Raw genomic sequence first — 17,772 nt, 5'->3', positions numbered from 1 at the left:
AAGACATTCCTCAGAAGCGTCCAAACAGCAGCTTAGGAAAATTCAGCAACTTCCCCTGGAAGAGTAACAGCTCATGCATGATATTTTATTTTTTAAAATAAAATCCCAAAGTTCTGCAGAGGGAGTGCACCGGGCTTGCATGCATCCCCTCCCCAACCCCTGGGTATGGTATGGCACAGAAATCATAAATAGATCAGAAAGAAAACCAACGGTCCTTTTGGAGACGCCACGAGAGAACCCGGTCTGCTGAGAAGCCGCCACTTTCATGCATTTTTGCAGCTGTCGTATGGCTTAACCTTTTGCACCAATCCAAGCTCTTTAGAGAAGGGGAAATGATTATTTTAGTCACCGTTTTCCTTGATTTCTTTGACTATGGCATGTGAAGAAGTCACCTTCTCCACCGTCTTGGTGGACACCACTTTCTCTGCCACGGCATCGTCATGCTCTTCCACCTTCTGGGTGACGGTTACAGACTTGGTGATGTAGGTGGTGGTCCCATCATCTTCACTGGTGATCTTCTCAACTTTTTTCGTCACCACGACTTTCTCTTCACTCTTCCCCTTCTCCTCGGAGGGGCTCACATCCAGACCATTGGTGATGATACCTTTGTCTTCTTCTTGCTTGGAGTCATCTTCTTCCTCCCCCTTATCGTCAACCTCCCCATTGACTGCTATGTCTTCTTTAGTTGATTCCTTGGAAGTTTTCTCACTTTCCTCTTTTGATTCTTTTTCTGCACCAACAGGGGTTGCCTTTGTGGTGGAGATAACCTCTTCCACATCTTTCATTGGGGAGCTTGGCTTTTCAGGAGAAGCAGCTTTATCTGGAGTCCCTGCCTTCTCTGGAGTCCCTGCTTTCTCTGAAGATGCAGCTTTCTCTGGAGTCCCTGCTTTTTCTGGAGTTCCAGCCTTATCTGGAGTCCCTGCTTTCTCTGGGGATGCAGCCTTCTCTGGAGTCCCTGCCTTCTCTGGAGAGGCTGCTTTCTCCGGAGTCCCTGCTTTCTCTGGAGTTACAGCCTTCTCTGGAGTCCCTGCTTTTTCTGGAGTTCCAGCCTTCTCTGGAGTCCCTGCTTTCTCTGGAGATGCAGCCTTCTCTGGAGTCCCTGCCTTCTCTGGAGAGGCTGCTTTCTCTGGAGTCCCTGCCTTCTCTGGAGTCCCTGCTTTTTCTGGAGATGCAGCTTTCTCTGGAGTCTCTGCCTTCTCTGGAGAGGCTGCTTTCTCTGGAGTCCCTGCTTTTTCTGGAGTCCCAGCCTTCTCTGGGGAGGCAGCCTTCTCTGGTGTCCCAGCCTTGTCTGGAGTCCCAGCCTTTTCTGGACTGCCTGCTTTTTCTGGAGAGCCCTTGTCTGGAGTGCTTGGTTTTTCAGGAGATGCTATTTTTGATGGGGATTCTACTTTCTCTGTTTCTGCTTCCTCTTCTGCTACCTCCCCCTCTTGATCACCACCTTCATCTTCTTTGCTTTGTTCAGCCACAGGTGATTTGGGGGGTGATTTGGGAGGAGACATTTTCATCTTTTCTACCTTCTCTGCTGCAATGACTTCTTCTACGTCTCCTTCATGCTCTTCTGCTACTTCAGCTTCCTCAGCTTCTCCTTCACCGGCCTCTTCTTCTGCTTCTTCCTCTTCCTTTTCGCTTTTTTCTTCTTCTTTTTCTGATCCTTCTTCTGCCTCATCAGATTTTGCACCTTCGTCATCTTCTTCCCCTTCTTCTTCTCCTTCTCCTTCCTCTGCTGGGGCGGCAGCTGTGACTTCAGCCTTTTCAACTGATACAATTTCCTCTTCTAGAACTTCCTCCTCCTTTTCGTCACCTGCTCTAGTTTCAGCAGCCAGTTCTTCAGCCATGGCTTCAAGAGCTTCGTCCAGTTCACTTTTCTCATTTTCTACTTTGGTCTCTTCAATGATTTCTTCTACAAACTTGTGTTGGACCTTTAGTTTTGGTGGTTCAGCTTTTGACTTCTGTATTTTGGTGGTTGATATTGTGACGGAAGGTTGCCTATGTGTAAATGTTGGCCCAACGATGCTTCCAGAAAAGGCACTGAATCTTGTTTCTTCACCCTCAAGAAGTTTCCTAGAGAAATAAGAGGGAAACTGTTAATATGCATCACCAACATCTTAAGGCAAAGGTGTGTATGCGTATGTGTGTGTCTAGCAATAGCAGTAGCCCTTAGACTTGGGGTCTTCAAACTTGGCCCTTTTATTACTTGTGGACTTCAACTCCCAGAATTCCTCAGCCAGCTCTCTAAGGAAGCAAGCTGGTTGAGGAATTCTGGGAGTTGAAGTCCACAAGTCATAAAAGGGCCAAGTTTGAAGACCCCTGCCTTAGACTTATATACTGCTTCACAGGGCTTTATAGCCCTGTCTAAGTGGTTTACAGAGTCAGCCTATTGCCCCCAACAATCTGAGTCCTCATTTTACTAACCTCGGAAGGATGGAAGCCTGAATCAACCTTGAGCCAGTCAGGATTGAACTCCTGGCAATCAGCAGAATTAGTCTGCAATACTGCATTCTAACCACTGCGCCACCACAGCTCCTTGTATACAGTCACAGACAGAGAAACATCTCTGTAAGAAGCTGGAATAGGTTTAAAATATACTATCTTTAGTGAGAGAGCATCCTGTGTGCCTTAATATTCTTTCTGAATCACTTTGCTGATAGGAATGGAAGAGATACACTTCCCACTCACATCTTCCTCTCAAGATTAAGAAATAAGAGGAAATAACAATCAGCTCAGTTGCTTCCCACACATCTCCATAATTTATATCTCCATTTTCCAGATTATGTATATTTCTGAGAGGTCATTCATGAATACAAAGAGGCGTCTACTATTAGAAGTACTAAGAATCCTTGTATTGCTTTGAAGAGCATTGCATTGGTTTAAAGAGCTGTTGCATGAGCTGGAATGCAGATTCAGTCCATTGACCAATGTAATTTTTTTAATCAGTGACAGTATGCTTAACGTATGGCTTTATTGTGCCCTTTGCATATTTTTTCTTTTTGTAGTAAACTAATAATACCTATAGTTGTTGCTATTTTCCCCGTGAAGAATTAGCAACTTTGAATGCCAACACAGTTGACCACTGAGCTTTTTTTCTCTCCACATACTAAATTAATACTTTTGTCATTAAAGTGAACAAAAAAATGAATCATTAAAATGAAAAGTATGATTATACTTAGAGCAATTTGCTTTGCATACATGCACATCAGCACATTCCAGCACTTTCAAAATAGGTCTGTGTTGGAAACACAGATGTTCAAACTCTTCAAGGAAGTTTAAATATTTAGTATTATGACTTATGACATAGAATTAAAATCTCTTATTGGATAAAAAAGATAGGCATACAGTAACCAGTAGCAGCATCCAACTAACAAAACCCCAAAAAATTCCTTTATTTATAATCAGATATAAATGTTTACTATAGATAACCAGGGCCAATTGCCAACTATTTGTTTGGAAACCTGTGATCAAAATAGTCCCCTAGATTAGCAATTTCCTGGAGCTTTTTTATCTGATTTTGGAAAAATCCCAAATAATCCTAAATACAGATAAATAAAGATTAATAGCAATGACATAATAGTGCAGCTATGTTACTAATGTGAAATTAAAAACAAAAACAAAAAATGGTCAGTTTAATTTTCCTTTGGGGGGTTTCTAAAGGCATTTAAAAGTAGAAAATCTTCCATTCCAGCTTGCAGCAGCTACATTTTGTAAGCAACAAAACGAGAGAGCGAAAATGAAGTTCAAGACACAGCACATGCTCGTCCTACTGACTTCAGCAGGATATTGTTAATGTGATAGCTCCATAGCATAATGCTGCTACCCAAATATAAGTTTAGTCCTGACTTCAGCAGGACTTCCTTAATAATTATGCTTAGGACAACAGCATAGTCGATTGAAAATCACAGTTGATCTCTTTCAAGCCAGTAAGTGTTCCATCAAAGGAATTCTGTAGCTTTCTACTACACAGAATACAAAGTTACTTAAGAAGCAAAAAGCGTAATTCCTGGAAACGGATATAAATTCAAAGAGTGCTAAGAGGCCAGCGAAACTCTTGGCTAGCAGTCACAGTGCCTCCTCTGTGGCAGATGAGTTGTGCTGCAGCTAAAAGTATCTGCAATAGAAACTGCCTGTCTGGTTACATCTGCATTGCGTTCTCAGTACCTGTAGGCAGCAATTTCAATATCGAGAGCCATCTTGACGTTGAGGAGATCTTGGTATTCCCTCAAATGACGTGCCATCTCCCACTTCGTACCTCTCAGCTCATTTTCAAGCTGTTGGATCGTGTCCTGCAACCAAGATAGAGATGGTTCTTTAGGATGGGTACAAAAAGCTCACTACATTTGGATACTGGGGTGGGGGGGGGAGGATTGAAGGAGAAGGTAAAATGGGAAAGATGACAAACTAGAAACAGAGATTTTTTAAAAAAAAACAAAACCCCAGACTGACGGCAGAATTAAAGGATAATAAATTTAACATTCTATCTTGACCAGAAGTAATAGTTTTTATTTTTTACAGCATTATAAAAATGCCCAGTGCTGATGAAGTTCTAGGAGCTCAAAGCCAAGAAGCAATAGAATCCTAGTATCCTATTATTCATTTCTAGAGAAGATCCTTATTGGAGTATCCCTTTTATTAAAAAAATCTTAATAAACATTTCTAAAAATTAAAACATCTTTTCCAACCCAGCACTCTCTAAATGCTTTGGACTACACATCCCATCAAGGCCAAGCTGGCTAAAGCAGATGGGAACCAGGCTTAAAAAAAAAAAAGCTTGAACCTAAAAATGTCAAATGTCTGATGGTTATCATGCCATTTTTGTGAAAATAAATTTTGAAGTCTTGAGAATCAGAATCATCTCAGCTGGGCAGGAAAAGAGGGCTCTTGAAAAATTATCTTTTTCTGAACAACAAAAATGCATGTAGCTGTTTGTACCGCATAGACATACATCTCTGAGTCAGCACTGACTTGGCTAGTTTAGTCCCTGAAGTTTTGTTGGCAAGATTTGGGAAGTGGTCTGCCACTGCCTGCTTCTTAAGGCCGAGAGTGTAATCCAGTGCAGTGAAGATTAACATGGGTTTCAAATCAGTGAGAACCAGCATATCTGGACCAATGAATTCTTTTGACTGGTCTGGGTCCCCCAAATTCTGGGAGTAGCTATGAACTTACCAACTTTTTTTATTAATCAAGATTCAATTCAAATTATTGGCCAAAGTCACCCAGTTCTGCCTAAAGTGGGACTGAACTCAAAATTTGCTGGTTTTTAGCTTGCTGGCTTAACCACTAGACCAAACTGACTCTCTGCAGCAACTACTTAAGATTATTTATGTACTGCAGCTAAAATGGTCAGCCAAGAAGCTTCCTTTTTAAAAACCAGTTGACTTTGATCTGAACAGCGAGTGGGTACTCTTTTTCCAATTTTGGTTCAGCTTTTGGAAAAGGATCTTTATCCAAAGATCCTCTGGAGCAGCATTTCAATGACAGCAAGAAAAGATAACAGTGGAGGGAGTGGATATCACCAGCAACCTTTCCTTCTGGTGTCTGCAGTTCAGTTTTGGCAAGGTGGATGGATGATGCAGCAGAACTAGTAATTATATCCTAATCAAATCCTAAGGAATTTAATACAGGTTAATATTAAGTCTTCAGAACTCATGGGAATAATATGGTACTTAACGCCCCAAACCGATTTTCCATATCTACAAGATTTTCACTAGAAAAAAAAATATATTTGGGCAATAGATAGATTGGGAAATCTCTGCAACCAGGATCTTCCTTATGTTCAGATAATTCTTGCAGTGTAAGAGATTTTCCCTGGGAAATCCCAATGAATGTGACATTGGTTTTAAGTTTTCGTTAGAAACTGAATTTTTGGCATATAAAGAACGCTGGTGCTATTAAGTGATGACACCTTTGCTCTGCCTTGGACGTTGCAGTTACACATTCTGTCACTGTTTCCATTATTCACCTCTGCAATGACCAATTTTTCAGCTGTAAGGGAGATGACATTGCAATTTCTGAAATACTGGTAGCTGGAGGTTAAACTAGCCAAAGAAACAGGGTATCCAATCTGCTTGCTGACTGAGGTTTATCCTAGTTTTAAAGGGTTTCATTTCTTTTTGTAGTGCTCAATGTCACTCAAGAGGATTTTTTTTTAAAAAAAGCTTCCTTCTGATGCCAGCCAGACAACTTTATGACTTTTGACGCCAGTAAGTTCTGCATTGCAGAATCTTGGGGTGGACTGGACAGGATAAGATTGCATTTAGACTGACGGACTTCCTTCATTTCCTTTCCTCTTTTTAATCTTCTTCCTAAAAGTTAATTCAGGAAAAGTCATTTAGATTTGTAGAGTCTGCTTTCCAAACGGCCTCGCTGAGGATGATTAAACTGGATCTGAAATAAAATAGCAGCATGGATTTTCACCGAGTCTCTTTTTGCACTGGACTAGTCTGTTTAGAGCTTGGCTGAGCAGAAACCCCTTCTGCATTGCTGGCAATTGCCACCTAAAAGCAAATGTTACTGTTTGTTTGAAAAAAAAGAACACCAACTGCACAACACAATGACTGTCGCTTTCAGGTTACAGTATAACCAGTGATCTTGCAACTGTCTCTTCAGATTCCTGCTGAGTCATCAGCCTGCAGACGGTAACTCTGATACCCTAGAAACGTTGGCTTTTTTTTATTGCAGGTATGCTTAAAGCAGAGTTTTATATGCAGATTGTTCCCACCGTATCATTTTATTTGCTGTCTCCCATTTTATAGCCTCTTTATAAATAATAAATACAAGAAGGGTTGAGCATTCTTGATTTGTCACTTGTTTCAACTCTTCCTTCGTTTAGAACTATGCTAATGGTTTACAAAAACCCTACTTATAGGACATGGCTTACAACCCAGATGCTTTGCAATTCTGACACAGAATCATATTTGATGCGCAAGCACAAAACATTAAGTATTTATCAGTGCTGACAATGGAAAAGAACAGCATTCACAATTGATTTTCTTTTTCTCCACCCCCCCTTCCCCCCATATCCAGTTTTTGGGATGCCGTTGGAGAGGCGGGTTTGATTATGCTTATTAGCAATTAAGGCAATCCTCTAAACATTATTAAAACATCCCAATCTATTCCTTTTGCATAGTGAATCTCTCCTATTTCGCCTTTTTAAAACTAATCCTGTGGGATTTTTTGGTCAACATTAGTAACCCTTAGAAAGAAATTGGAACTTGAATTAACTTTGAAGCCAGTTCCACAGCCTTCTCTCCCTAATAATGCCAATTGTATTTGGAAATGGATTGCTGGAACTGTGTACAGAACCAATTTTCCTTCCCTAATCCCTTTTTCAGCAGCTGCATTTTGAGAGAGAAAACCCCAAGAACTGCATTTCTTTTTATCCCCCAAGCAACTTCTGATCCAGCATGAATTCTATTTGATGGAAATCACTTGCATAGTCTTCTCAATTTGTGCATTTTGGGATGGCCTGAAATGAAAGTATGACTTTTTTAAAAAGGACTCTGCATCTTATTTTTGTCATGAGCTTTGAAGTGCCATTTCCCATTCCAATCGCCCCATTCTCAGTTACAAGATGACATCTCTTCAGGTGATGTCCCACATACTGCAAGAATAACTTCTTTCTCCTTGCTCCATTTCCAACCCCCCCTTTTGTGGCACCCCTCAAGAAGCTGTGTTAGGCCCCCCCTCTCTCTGCACCTCTGGCAGAAATTCTGGGGATGGCACACTCACGCTCCCTATGGGTGGGAACTGCCAAGACAGACATTGGAAGGAAGCCAGGAAGAGCAGAAAAGCAAGAGGCATCTCACAGAAGTATTGTGACTCGTGATCCATTCCCAAGAGACATAAAGAGAAATTTTGCCTGGTCATTCCCATTTTATAAATGGACTTGCCCTGGAGCTATAACTTATGGATTCCAGTTTGACTCAAGACTGCCAGATCTCAGATTTGCAAATGGGACATCACAAAGCCTCTTCCATTTATAGTAGGGATGGTTGAGCTAATGAGGAAGGAGAGAGAGAGTTTGCCTTCCTTCCTTGCCTGCCCCTCCCAGTTCCATTATGTCTGAAAGCTGACAAAATACCCCCCCAATTTGATTGTGGGGAATAGTCCTCTTCCTGCCCCATTTCCACCCCCCCACAGCCGGAATGTTAAAGCTTGAAAGCCCCCCTTGGATGTTAACGTTTTTCTCATGGAGGTGGGGGCATCAGCCTTTTCTGTTATCACCCCTACCGTTGGCCCCTCCCCTAGTGTCTTAGTTTAACTTAGACAGGATGGGGTCTTTCTCCTGCTCCAGTTATTGGAGGGACTTACTGTTTTTTTCATTTCTCAGGTCCACTCCCCCTCCCATCCCGCCACACCCCCTCTGATTTAATCTTTCATTAATCCATGAAAAGGAAGCCCCTCCTCCTCCTCCTCCTCCACTTCACCCCCTCCCCTCTGTCGCAATCCCCAGCGGGTGTGTGTGTGTGTTCTACAAGCTCCAAAAGAACCCGATTCCAGGAAGAGTCCCCCTCCCCTCCCTCCCGAGATCATCTATCCTAGCCCTTGGCTTACGTGGTAAGTGGAGAGATCCTGGTTGTGGCGTTCCTCAAGGTCGTTCAGCTGGCGTTCCAAGGACTCCTTAGTGCCACGGACGGACTCCAGCTCGATGCTCTTGGCCTGGAGCTGCCGCCGGTACTCGGAGATCTCTTCCTTGGCCGAGCGGATGGCTTCCTTGTTCTGCTCGGCGGCCTCGGTGAGCTTGGCGTAGCGGCACTTGAACCACTCCTCGGCCTGGAGCATGTTCTGGTCGGAGTGGCACTCGAGCTGGGAGCGGATCTCCTTGAGGGCGGACGAGAGGTCGGTCTTCAGGTAGTCCTTGCGCTCGACGGAGACGTGCGAGGCCTGGATCTGGCCCAGCAGATCGGCCACCTCTTCCTCGTGGTTGCCGCGCAGGAAGGCCACCTCGTCCAGCAGAGACTGCACCTTCTTGTCCAGCTCGACCTTCACCAGGGACGCCTCTTCCACGTCCTTCCGCAGGGCGCGGGTGATGGCGTCGGCGTCGTCGCGGAGGCGCGCCTCGTCCTCGAAGCGCTCCTTGAGGCGCTGGATGTCCTCCTCCAGGTGCTCCGAGTCCAGCTGCAGCGCCGCCTTCTCGTGGTTGACCTGCTCCAGGGCCACGCGGAGCTCGCGCAGCTCCTGCTCCAGGGCGACGCCCAGCTGCGAGCGGCCCACCTGCCTCTGCCGCAGGGCGGCCAGCTCGGCCTCCAGCTCCTTGTTCTGCTGCTCCAGCGAGTGCACCTTCTCGATGTAGCCGGCGAAGCGGTCGTTCAGCCCCTGCAGCTGCTCCTTCTCGTTGGAGCGGCTCAACTTCAGCTCCACCGTCCCGCCGCCGCCGCCGCCGTTGAAGAGCGACGACTGGCTCAGCTCAAGGCTCTCGGTGGAGCTCAGCACCGTCGAGCCGTAGGAAGTCCGCCCGGGGCCCACATTGCGCTTGTAAGTCGACGAGGCCGGGCTGGGCGAGCTCCGAGACCAGGACTGAGAGCGGAAGCCGCTCGACGGCGACACGCTGGCCCGGCTGAAGGTGGTCCGGCTCTCGGCCACCCGCCGGTAAGACGGGTTGCTTAGCGGCTCCAGCGTGTAGCTCATCTTGGAAGACTTGGGAGAGGCGCCTTGGGCGGGTTTCCCGGCAGCGGACGACTCTGGAAAGCGGCGCCTTTTATATCGGAGCCGCACATTGTCTCCGAAAGGGGCGGGCTGGCCGGTATCGCGCGTGGCGGGGAGGCGTGGCCAAGGACCTCCAAGTCCCACCCTTGGCGGCCAAGCCACGCCCTTCCCCTCTCGCTTTCTCCCCGGCCAGGAATTTCAGCCCAATTCCAGCTACCCATTTCTGTCCCATTCATAAGCCTCGTTCTTTTTTTCTTTTTTCCCCCCCTTCGGCCTGTATTTTCCTCTCCCTTCCTTGTCTCTCTTGAATGGCACCTAAAGCTTTAACTCACAGGGCGATACGAAGTCACCTCCCTCCCAAAGTTTCGTGGCTTTATGCTTTCTGGTACCAAGTCTTCATAACCAAGTCTTCCTCTGCAAATCCCCTCTTCCCCTCGTTTTTATTACTGTTATTATCCGCATGCGTTCCCACCTCGACTGATTATTTTTTTTTAAATGCTTTTTTCTTGATTCTTCCCCTTCCTCTGCCTTTCACCTTCTCCCCTCCCCCCTCGCTTTCCCATAGACGCCGTTGCGGCAGCGGAGGTCTAGAGAGCAGCCGGGCCCAGTTCGCTGCCTCCCCTCCCCTGCCAACGCTCTGGAAGTGGCGAGATGGAGAGGGCGGTGGCGGGATGGGCAACCGCTGAATCTCCTCCCTAGGAGAACATCCCGGCAAGCAGGCCTTGTGCTTAGGTTGGGGAAAAGGGTCTGGCTCGGACGGGTTCAGGTAAGGCGGGTGTGTGTCTCGTTTGGGGCAGCCATGGCTGTTTCAGCACCAAGGCCAGTTCCGGGAGAAGCAAGGACCGCGCGTCGGGCCGGGAGAAAGCCCGAAAGTGAACAAGTCGCCGCGTTTCTATAGTGCGTGTGAAAAGGCGTGATTTCGGCCCTCTGGACAGGAGGTCCGAGCAAAAGCGAGAGTCTTGCCGCGTGTCTGCGAGTATCTGCATGTCTGGAGTTACTTTTCCATCTGCAATGCAGCGTTTCAGAGGTAGCAGGAGACGGGAACCTTCTGAATCCCAGTTAAGATTTTCTTTTTCCTGAGATCAAACAAACAAACAAACAAAAGATTTCTTTAAAAGAAATCCCGGACAGTAAAGGTGTTGTTTCTAAAGGGCTTGACATTGAAAGGTCAGACATTCTGTATGTTGGGGGGGGGAAGGGAATTCAAAAGGAGTGGCTGCTTTGCGATAACACAGATCACTCAGAGGAACCACAGTGGCTTAAGAAGGAGAAAGAAGGGAGTAATTGGAAATTCAGCACAGCAGATTGCACATTGGCAAGAGTAATAATACTTTTAAAATGCTGAATCATTTTTTTTAAAATATCTGTCCCCACCTGTTCTACGAATGCTATCTATGCATCAATCATCTGTCCACATTTCTTAGTCTTATACAAACATCTTCCCCCATTTGGGTTGGAAATTTTATCCCTGCCCCCTCTGATAGTAAGTTCTACTAAATTAAGTAGTTTTTTTTTCCCCTGCAGAAGTTGTCTGCAGCACTTGCAAATGGTACAGTAGTAGGTTAGGCAAAAGTCAGCACTCATTTGTTTCAGGATCCTTCCTTTACATTTGATGGAATCATTCTCCAGAGTTTTAAAAAATGGAGTGACAATCTAAACATAAGCTATATAGAGAGAAAGTAGGTGATCACCATCTTGAAACAAATTAAAAGGTTCTGTTAACATGCAAAAGATGCAAAGGAAAAACAATTTCACATGTTGAAATGATTCAGGTATTTTTTTTTATTATGAAGAAAGTTCTACTGCATACAAGGAGTCCTACACCCAACTAAGTGTACACCAGAATGCAGATCCCCCCCCCCAAAAAAAATATCTGGGTTTAGTAGAGCCAATAAATTTGCCATATGATTGTGAACTTTGCTACTTGTCCCCACCACTTTTGCTTGATGCAAGGTAACAAAAGATTGATCTTTTTTTTTTTGCTTTAGGTGTCATTCCTCACCCTATCCAGGGTTGGAAGAGCAAGAGACAACTTTGAAAGCCATGGACAAAGACATCAGACAATTGTTGGCTCATTAATATGGTGTTGCCATAGAACTGCAGCACTGCAGTCTTTGTAAAAGGAAATCTAGGGCAGGAGACACTGGGATGTTTTCTAAGATACATCTGCATGTTTAGACTTCTCATTTAACCTCCATGACCAGAAGAAATTTAAAAAAGCATCCAGTCTTTCACATTCATTCAAGGTTCAGCATCTTTTCCAGTTTATTTTGCCAAAAAGCAGGGGAAAATCACCTCCTTGAGGTTACTCAGGGAGAAAAGAAGAGCAATCAAAGAGAAAAATTTGGATTGCCAGGGAGATGTAGCAAGATTTCTCAAAGTGTTAACCTAAATGTGTAAAGCAAAGAACTGTCTCTGATAATTTGAATTTTGCTCTAGGCAAAAGAATGTCTTGTTCTAGCACCTAGTGGGAAAATCTAACTCTTTAACTTGTCTTTCTCTTTCTTTTTCTGTCTCTGCCTTGCACAGCACAGAAGATCAAGCATAATGATGCCTCAGCTTACAATCCCATCCCATTAAAATTGGTGCTATTTACCCTGGTGTAAATAGCTCATTTTCAAAGTTGACACCCACATTCTTTGGGATAGGAAGGTGTTATATGCATGTTTATTATAGTGTTAAGTTCCACTTAGTTCTAAATAAAAATGTATGAGTATGGATTTTTTGTTAAGGTAAAGTTCTTATTAAAATCACCACCATCATCAAACCTCATTTAAGGCAACAATAGTACCAGATATTTACCTGCTAGAATATGCAGAACTAGATGGAATTTCATGTTAATAACCCCTACACCCAAAGTGAGCATGGATTTTAGGCTTCCTGAGCTTATAATATTAGTTCAAAGGGCATAAAGCATGATATTTTTGATTTAGTTTCAGAGTTTGGTCTAAGTTGTTTGAGGCAATTTAAAAAATCCCATGATTTTGAACAATGGTTATTCTGAATAGTAGTTAGTCTAAAGATGCCAAAGGAGAGAAAAAAACACACCATTGTATAGCAAAAGAGGGTGGAACCTTAATATTGTAGTAGATTATGGAAAGCAATATTATAATATTTTCTGTTTTTATTTATTAGTGTGAGGTATGTATTCCTCAGCATCTCTCTAGCGTATTCATTAAATAAGGTTTATCCAATATATTTTTATTTAATTAATATCTGAAGCCTTTTCTTGTCTAGCGATTCAATGCAAATATTCTGGCATTCCATCTCTCTTAAAAAAGCACATTATTTGAAAGTATCATTGCCTGCTGTTTCTACTCTTCCTTCTTCAGACTGATGTTACGGAAAGCAAAAAAAGCTGCTTCCAAGTAAGTGAATTATGATTTATTAGTAAAGGGGAATGCATGTGTGCAACCGAACTATTTCAATGAAAAAAAAAAATCAGCTATACATTTCCAAGGATTTAATTCTCAAGAATTCTGACATCTGAATGGACAAATATTTCCAGTTCTTACATTTCAATGAGGGTGACGTGTAGGTTAAAATAAATTGGTAGTAAATACATTGGTAGCCTGTGTCCACGTATCTTTCAACTTTCTTTTCCATTCTATATCATCTCATTTCTCTCTCTCCTTCTGCACAGAGTCGAGCTGCAGATATTCCATTGACTATCGTGGGATTTTTTTAAAAAAAACCATGCAGGTTTGCAGAAAACTTCCTCTTGGAGATCAAGAATATTTTATAGTTTACTATTACTTCAACTGTGTTTAATAAAATATTATTTAGATAAAGGCTGCTGAACTTAATAAGGTGAAAGTTATGATCAAGACCCATTGATTTCTATGGAGCTATTTTAACCATGAATAATTCTGCAAACTCACATCTTGATAACAAAATCCACTTAACTCAGAAGGATTTACTTCAGATGTGTAGAAATAAGCTGTTAAAATGGATCCAATCTGTTGATTCAGAAGAAGTCATCTTGGCTTCATTTTCCCAGGTCATATAACAACTTTCCTCAATTTCTGGATGTCTTATAATAAATTCCAATGATTCTCTGGGTGATATGGTAATTTTTTTCTTGCATGATGAGAAAAAAATTCTCCTAAAGTATGCCGCCTTTGTGCACATTTTTCTTAAAAATAAACTATTTTTAGTTGGATGTATCCCCAAATCTCCCAAAGTATAGAATATTGTGCTTAAGAGCATTAAGGATCATATATAGATTTAAGAACTTGGGTAGGTCCACAGAAAAAAGTGACATTTCAAAATTCCCCTCAACCTTTGAATTAGTCAACTCTAACTTCTACATAATTGTTTTCCTATATTCATGTAATTGAGTTGTCTCTTCAACTCCTTCACTCTACCCCAAGACTTGCTGCACAAAGGATTGTAACACTTTTCTTGCAGTCATTGTCCATGTCAGGATTATGTGTTTTGTGCTCAGAGTGCACCTCAATTATTTGATCATATAAGAATCAAAGAGGAGATAATGCCCTTGGTTATAGGGCCATTATTTTGAAAATCAAAAGCTCCTTTGTACAGTCAAATTCTGATATACATATGTAGTCACATGTTACTTTAATATTTGAAAATAGATTTCTCCACTCTTATGCTGTCCAGTATAATAATATTGTATCAGCCATTGCAGTACATTCTATAGACCCCATCAAGGAAGAAGCACACTTATAATTAGGTAAAAAAGAGGTGCTTTAGATAATGATTGTGGCCATTTTCTTAATTTGTTTGACTGGTTCTGTAGACAGTGTACAGTTACAGACCAGAGGATGACCAAGTTGAGAAAAAGCGGAGCTAAATAAATAGTAAATAAAGATTAAAGATTTTTATTACAATAAAATTAGTACAAATTTTAAAAGGTATAAGAATACAAAGATAAAATAGCAGGAAAGGAAGGAAAAAAGAGAAAGAAAAGTAAGAACGTAATAAAGAAAACAAAAGAAGCATATAAAGAAGTGGCTTCATCACAAGTATTAATAATTATAGTAACTGCTTGTTTGTATCCTGCCTTTATCACCTTCTCTTAAACACAACAGATCTCTTCTTCCCCCATAACCCATCTCTAACCTATAAACAAATACATAAAATAATCATTTCAGTCTTGATGTCAACAAAAAAAGGTTAGTCTTTAGTCCAATCAAATAATGTTGCAGAATATTTGCTCTTTATTCCTTCTCACAAGATTCTTCATAACTTTAACAAGTCTCTTGTAAATTCAATATAAGAAAATTATTCAGGTCACTCTCTTGATTTATTTATTTTATTTATTTATTTTAATTCCATTTATATCCCGCCCTTCTCCGAAGACTCAGGGCGGCTTACAAGCTTAGCAGTAGCCTTCATTCTATGTATATGCCTGCTTATTAGGGCTTTCACACACACCCCAAGCGGCATTATTACAAAGTCAGCTTAATTGCCCCCAACAATCTGGGTCCTCATTTTACCTACCTCGGAAGGATGGAAGGCTGAGTCAACCTTGAGCCTGGTGGGACGCGAACCTGCACTAATTGCAGGCAGCTGGTGTTACTTAAGGAGGCATTAGCCCACTGCTCCACCAAGGCTCTCTCATCTTCTAGTTTGCTGGGGCCCTTGGTGCTCTCTGAGCTTGGTTATTGTTTGTATATTCCTTTTAATTCTCAAAGATGCTTTTTCAAAAGGCAATTGGCAACCCAACCATCCAGTCAGAACTGATGAAGCTTCTTGGATGAGAAGAGAAACTTCTTCTTCTTCTTCTTCAAGGAAAAAACATAGTCCAGTTGCCTTTTGAAAAAGCACCTTTGAGGCATTCGTGACCTGGATCTCCATAGACATTCCTTTTAGTCATTAAGTCATCAGTTGATTTCTTTTGTGTTTTCAATGTAACATCTTTTTCCATGTCATTCTTGTAGCCTGTCCTTTGTAAATTCACTTTCAACTCAGTCTTGATCTTGTCAGATAAAACTTGCTCCTCTTCCATAACATCTTTTATACAGCCTCTCCACTGAGACAGATGTCACTGTTGACACTTTTAAAATTAACTTTTGAATCCATTATTCAAAAATATCCTTCATTATATTCAGAATTAGAATATTTTGCTTTGGTCTGTAATTGTAACTTGAAATTAATGTGTTCTTCTCCTTGTAATCTTTACTTTCCTTTAGTGTCCAATTTAAAGCCTTATTATGTTTATCTGGACCCTTAATCCATTTTTTTTAACTTTCTAAATCAAAATTGTTAACTCTTTATTCCTCCCAAATTTTTAATAACGTTTTTGTATTTAAAACTAACTTTCATTAAGAATTGAAGGAAACTCACCCAGTGTTATCAAATTTGTAAATCTAGAGGTTTTTAATAGTGGAAATGTAGTTAACAAGCAATTTATGAAAGTGATTAGAAAAGGAAGTATGCACACTTAATGTCCTTTCAGCAACATGGCTATTGCATTGTATTCCAGAGCTCTAAACCCACTGGAGACTGCTGTCTTGTGGTCTCCTCACAAGGAATAACTGTCTGGAGCACTTGTGGGTGATCTCAAACCCTCTCCTTCTCCAAAGAGGAGTTATCAAATAGCTAGTCTACTTGCCAGCTCTTTGTTCCTCCATGGTTGGTTCCACTTTTTGTGGAGATGTCTTCAATCTGCCATTTCTTTTTCTGGAAGTCTATAGTCACCAGTACTGAGATCCTAAATTTGTTATCCTTTTCTGTTTAAAGAATACAGACAAAATAATTAAACTTGCAGATCTATCCTAATTTCAGAGGTTTTAATTTAGGGTAGATATGTGTTGCAGCCCAAATGTTTTAGACAATGAAAAGGTTTATTTGACCAAGTTTAAGCTAACTGAAAAAGGGACGTGGTGGCTCAGTGGGTTAGGATGCTGAGCTTGTCGATCAGAAGGTCGGCAGTTTGGCAGGTCGAATCCCGAGTGCCGCATAACAGTGTGAGCGCCTGTTACTCGTCCCAGCTTCTGCCAACCTAGCAATTCGAAAGCACATAAAAATGCAAGTAGAAAAATAGGGACCACTACGGTGGGAAGGTAACAGTGTTCCGTGCACCTTTGGCATCTAGTCATGCTGGCCACATGACCATGGAGACGTCCTCGGACAAGCACTGGCTCTTCGGCTTTGAAATGGAGATGAGCACCAGCCCCTAGAGTTGAAAACGACTAGCACGCATGTGCGGGGGAACCTTTACCATTACCTTTTTAAAACTAACTGAATGTTCCAGGACTTCTGGGGAACAAAATTGATTCTGCCTCCTTAGACCTCTGGTACATAAAATTCTAAGTGATCCAAATTCTCTGCCCCCTACCCCCCATTAGCCTATCATAGAAATACCACAAGCAGCGGAAAAGACGTCAAATCTCCAAAGAACTTTCAAGTCATGCAGTTCATTTTGGTCTTCAAAAGGTTCCTGCTCATTTCATGAGCCTGCTTCAATGAGATGATTCCATCAAAGCCCATGATGAATTCCTTCATTGATGTCTGCACAGTCCTAGCATCAACATTATATTCTCTGATTTGTGGATGATCTTCTGCAGTTGTTACAAAGCTGTCTGACCTTGGACCAGAATATAGTTTTACTTCTACTATTTATTTGAGCAAGTCTTTGCTTGCAGTAATGTAACTGTAAAGACATTGAAGAGACTGGAGAGATTCTGCTGCAGGTATTCTCGGTGATGGAAGCTCAACAAATACCTGCCTTGAGCTCCTGAGGAAAAAAATGAAATATACTGCATAATTAACAACAACAAAAAAGAATGAAAAATATATGCTGAGCAAATATTGCACAAGTTGATGCTGCAACTATAGTTTAGAAAAGCTTTCCCCAACACAGGACCTCCTAATGTGTTACAGCAGAGCTCTCATTAATTGCTGGTACCCTGCACCCTGTCAATCATATTTGCTGGCTTGGAATAATACATTTGGTGAGCCCCAGATTGGAGAAGCTGGCAGGGGAATGGGGACTTAGTCAAGCAATAAAAAGACCCAGGTTCAATCCCCATATCTCCATTTTCAAAGCGTTGAATGGTATGAAGGACTTACATTGAAATTCCTTAATTGCTGGTGGAGATAGTGTTGTGGGTGATCAGCTGGGCAGGCAAAATGACATTGCATAAACCAGAAGCTTGTGGTAAG

General features: G+C 42.1%; 1 protein-coding gene across 1 annotated transcript; it reads right to left on the bottom strand.

Moving 5' to 3' along the window:
- Positions 1-216: 216 nt before the first annotated feature.
- On the bottom strand, positions 217-10,058 carry NEFM (neurofilament medium chain). The gene is made up of 3 exons (XM_083368290.1): positions 8,548-10,058; positions 4,153-4,277; positions 217-2,061 (listed from the first exon to the last, which is right to left on the bottom strand). The coding sequence occupies exons 1-3, from the start codon at positions 9,619-9,621 to the stop codon at positions 342-344; spliced, it is 2,919 nt and encodes a 972-aa protein (XP_083224416.1). The 5' UTR covers positions 9,622-10,058; the 3' UTR covers positions 217-341.
- Positions 10,059-17,772: the final 7,714 nt, after the last annotated feature.

Source organism: Vipera ursinii, assembly GCF_947247035.1.
Source record: "Vipera ursinii genome assembly, chromosome: 8".
In the NCBI taxonomy this organism is placed as follows: Eukaryota; Metazoa; Chordata; class Lepidosauria; order Squamata; family Viperidae; genus Vipera; species Vipera ursinii.
This window is presented reverse-complemented; position numbering and strand designations above follow the sequence as displayed.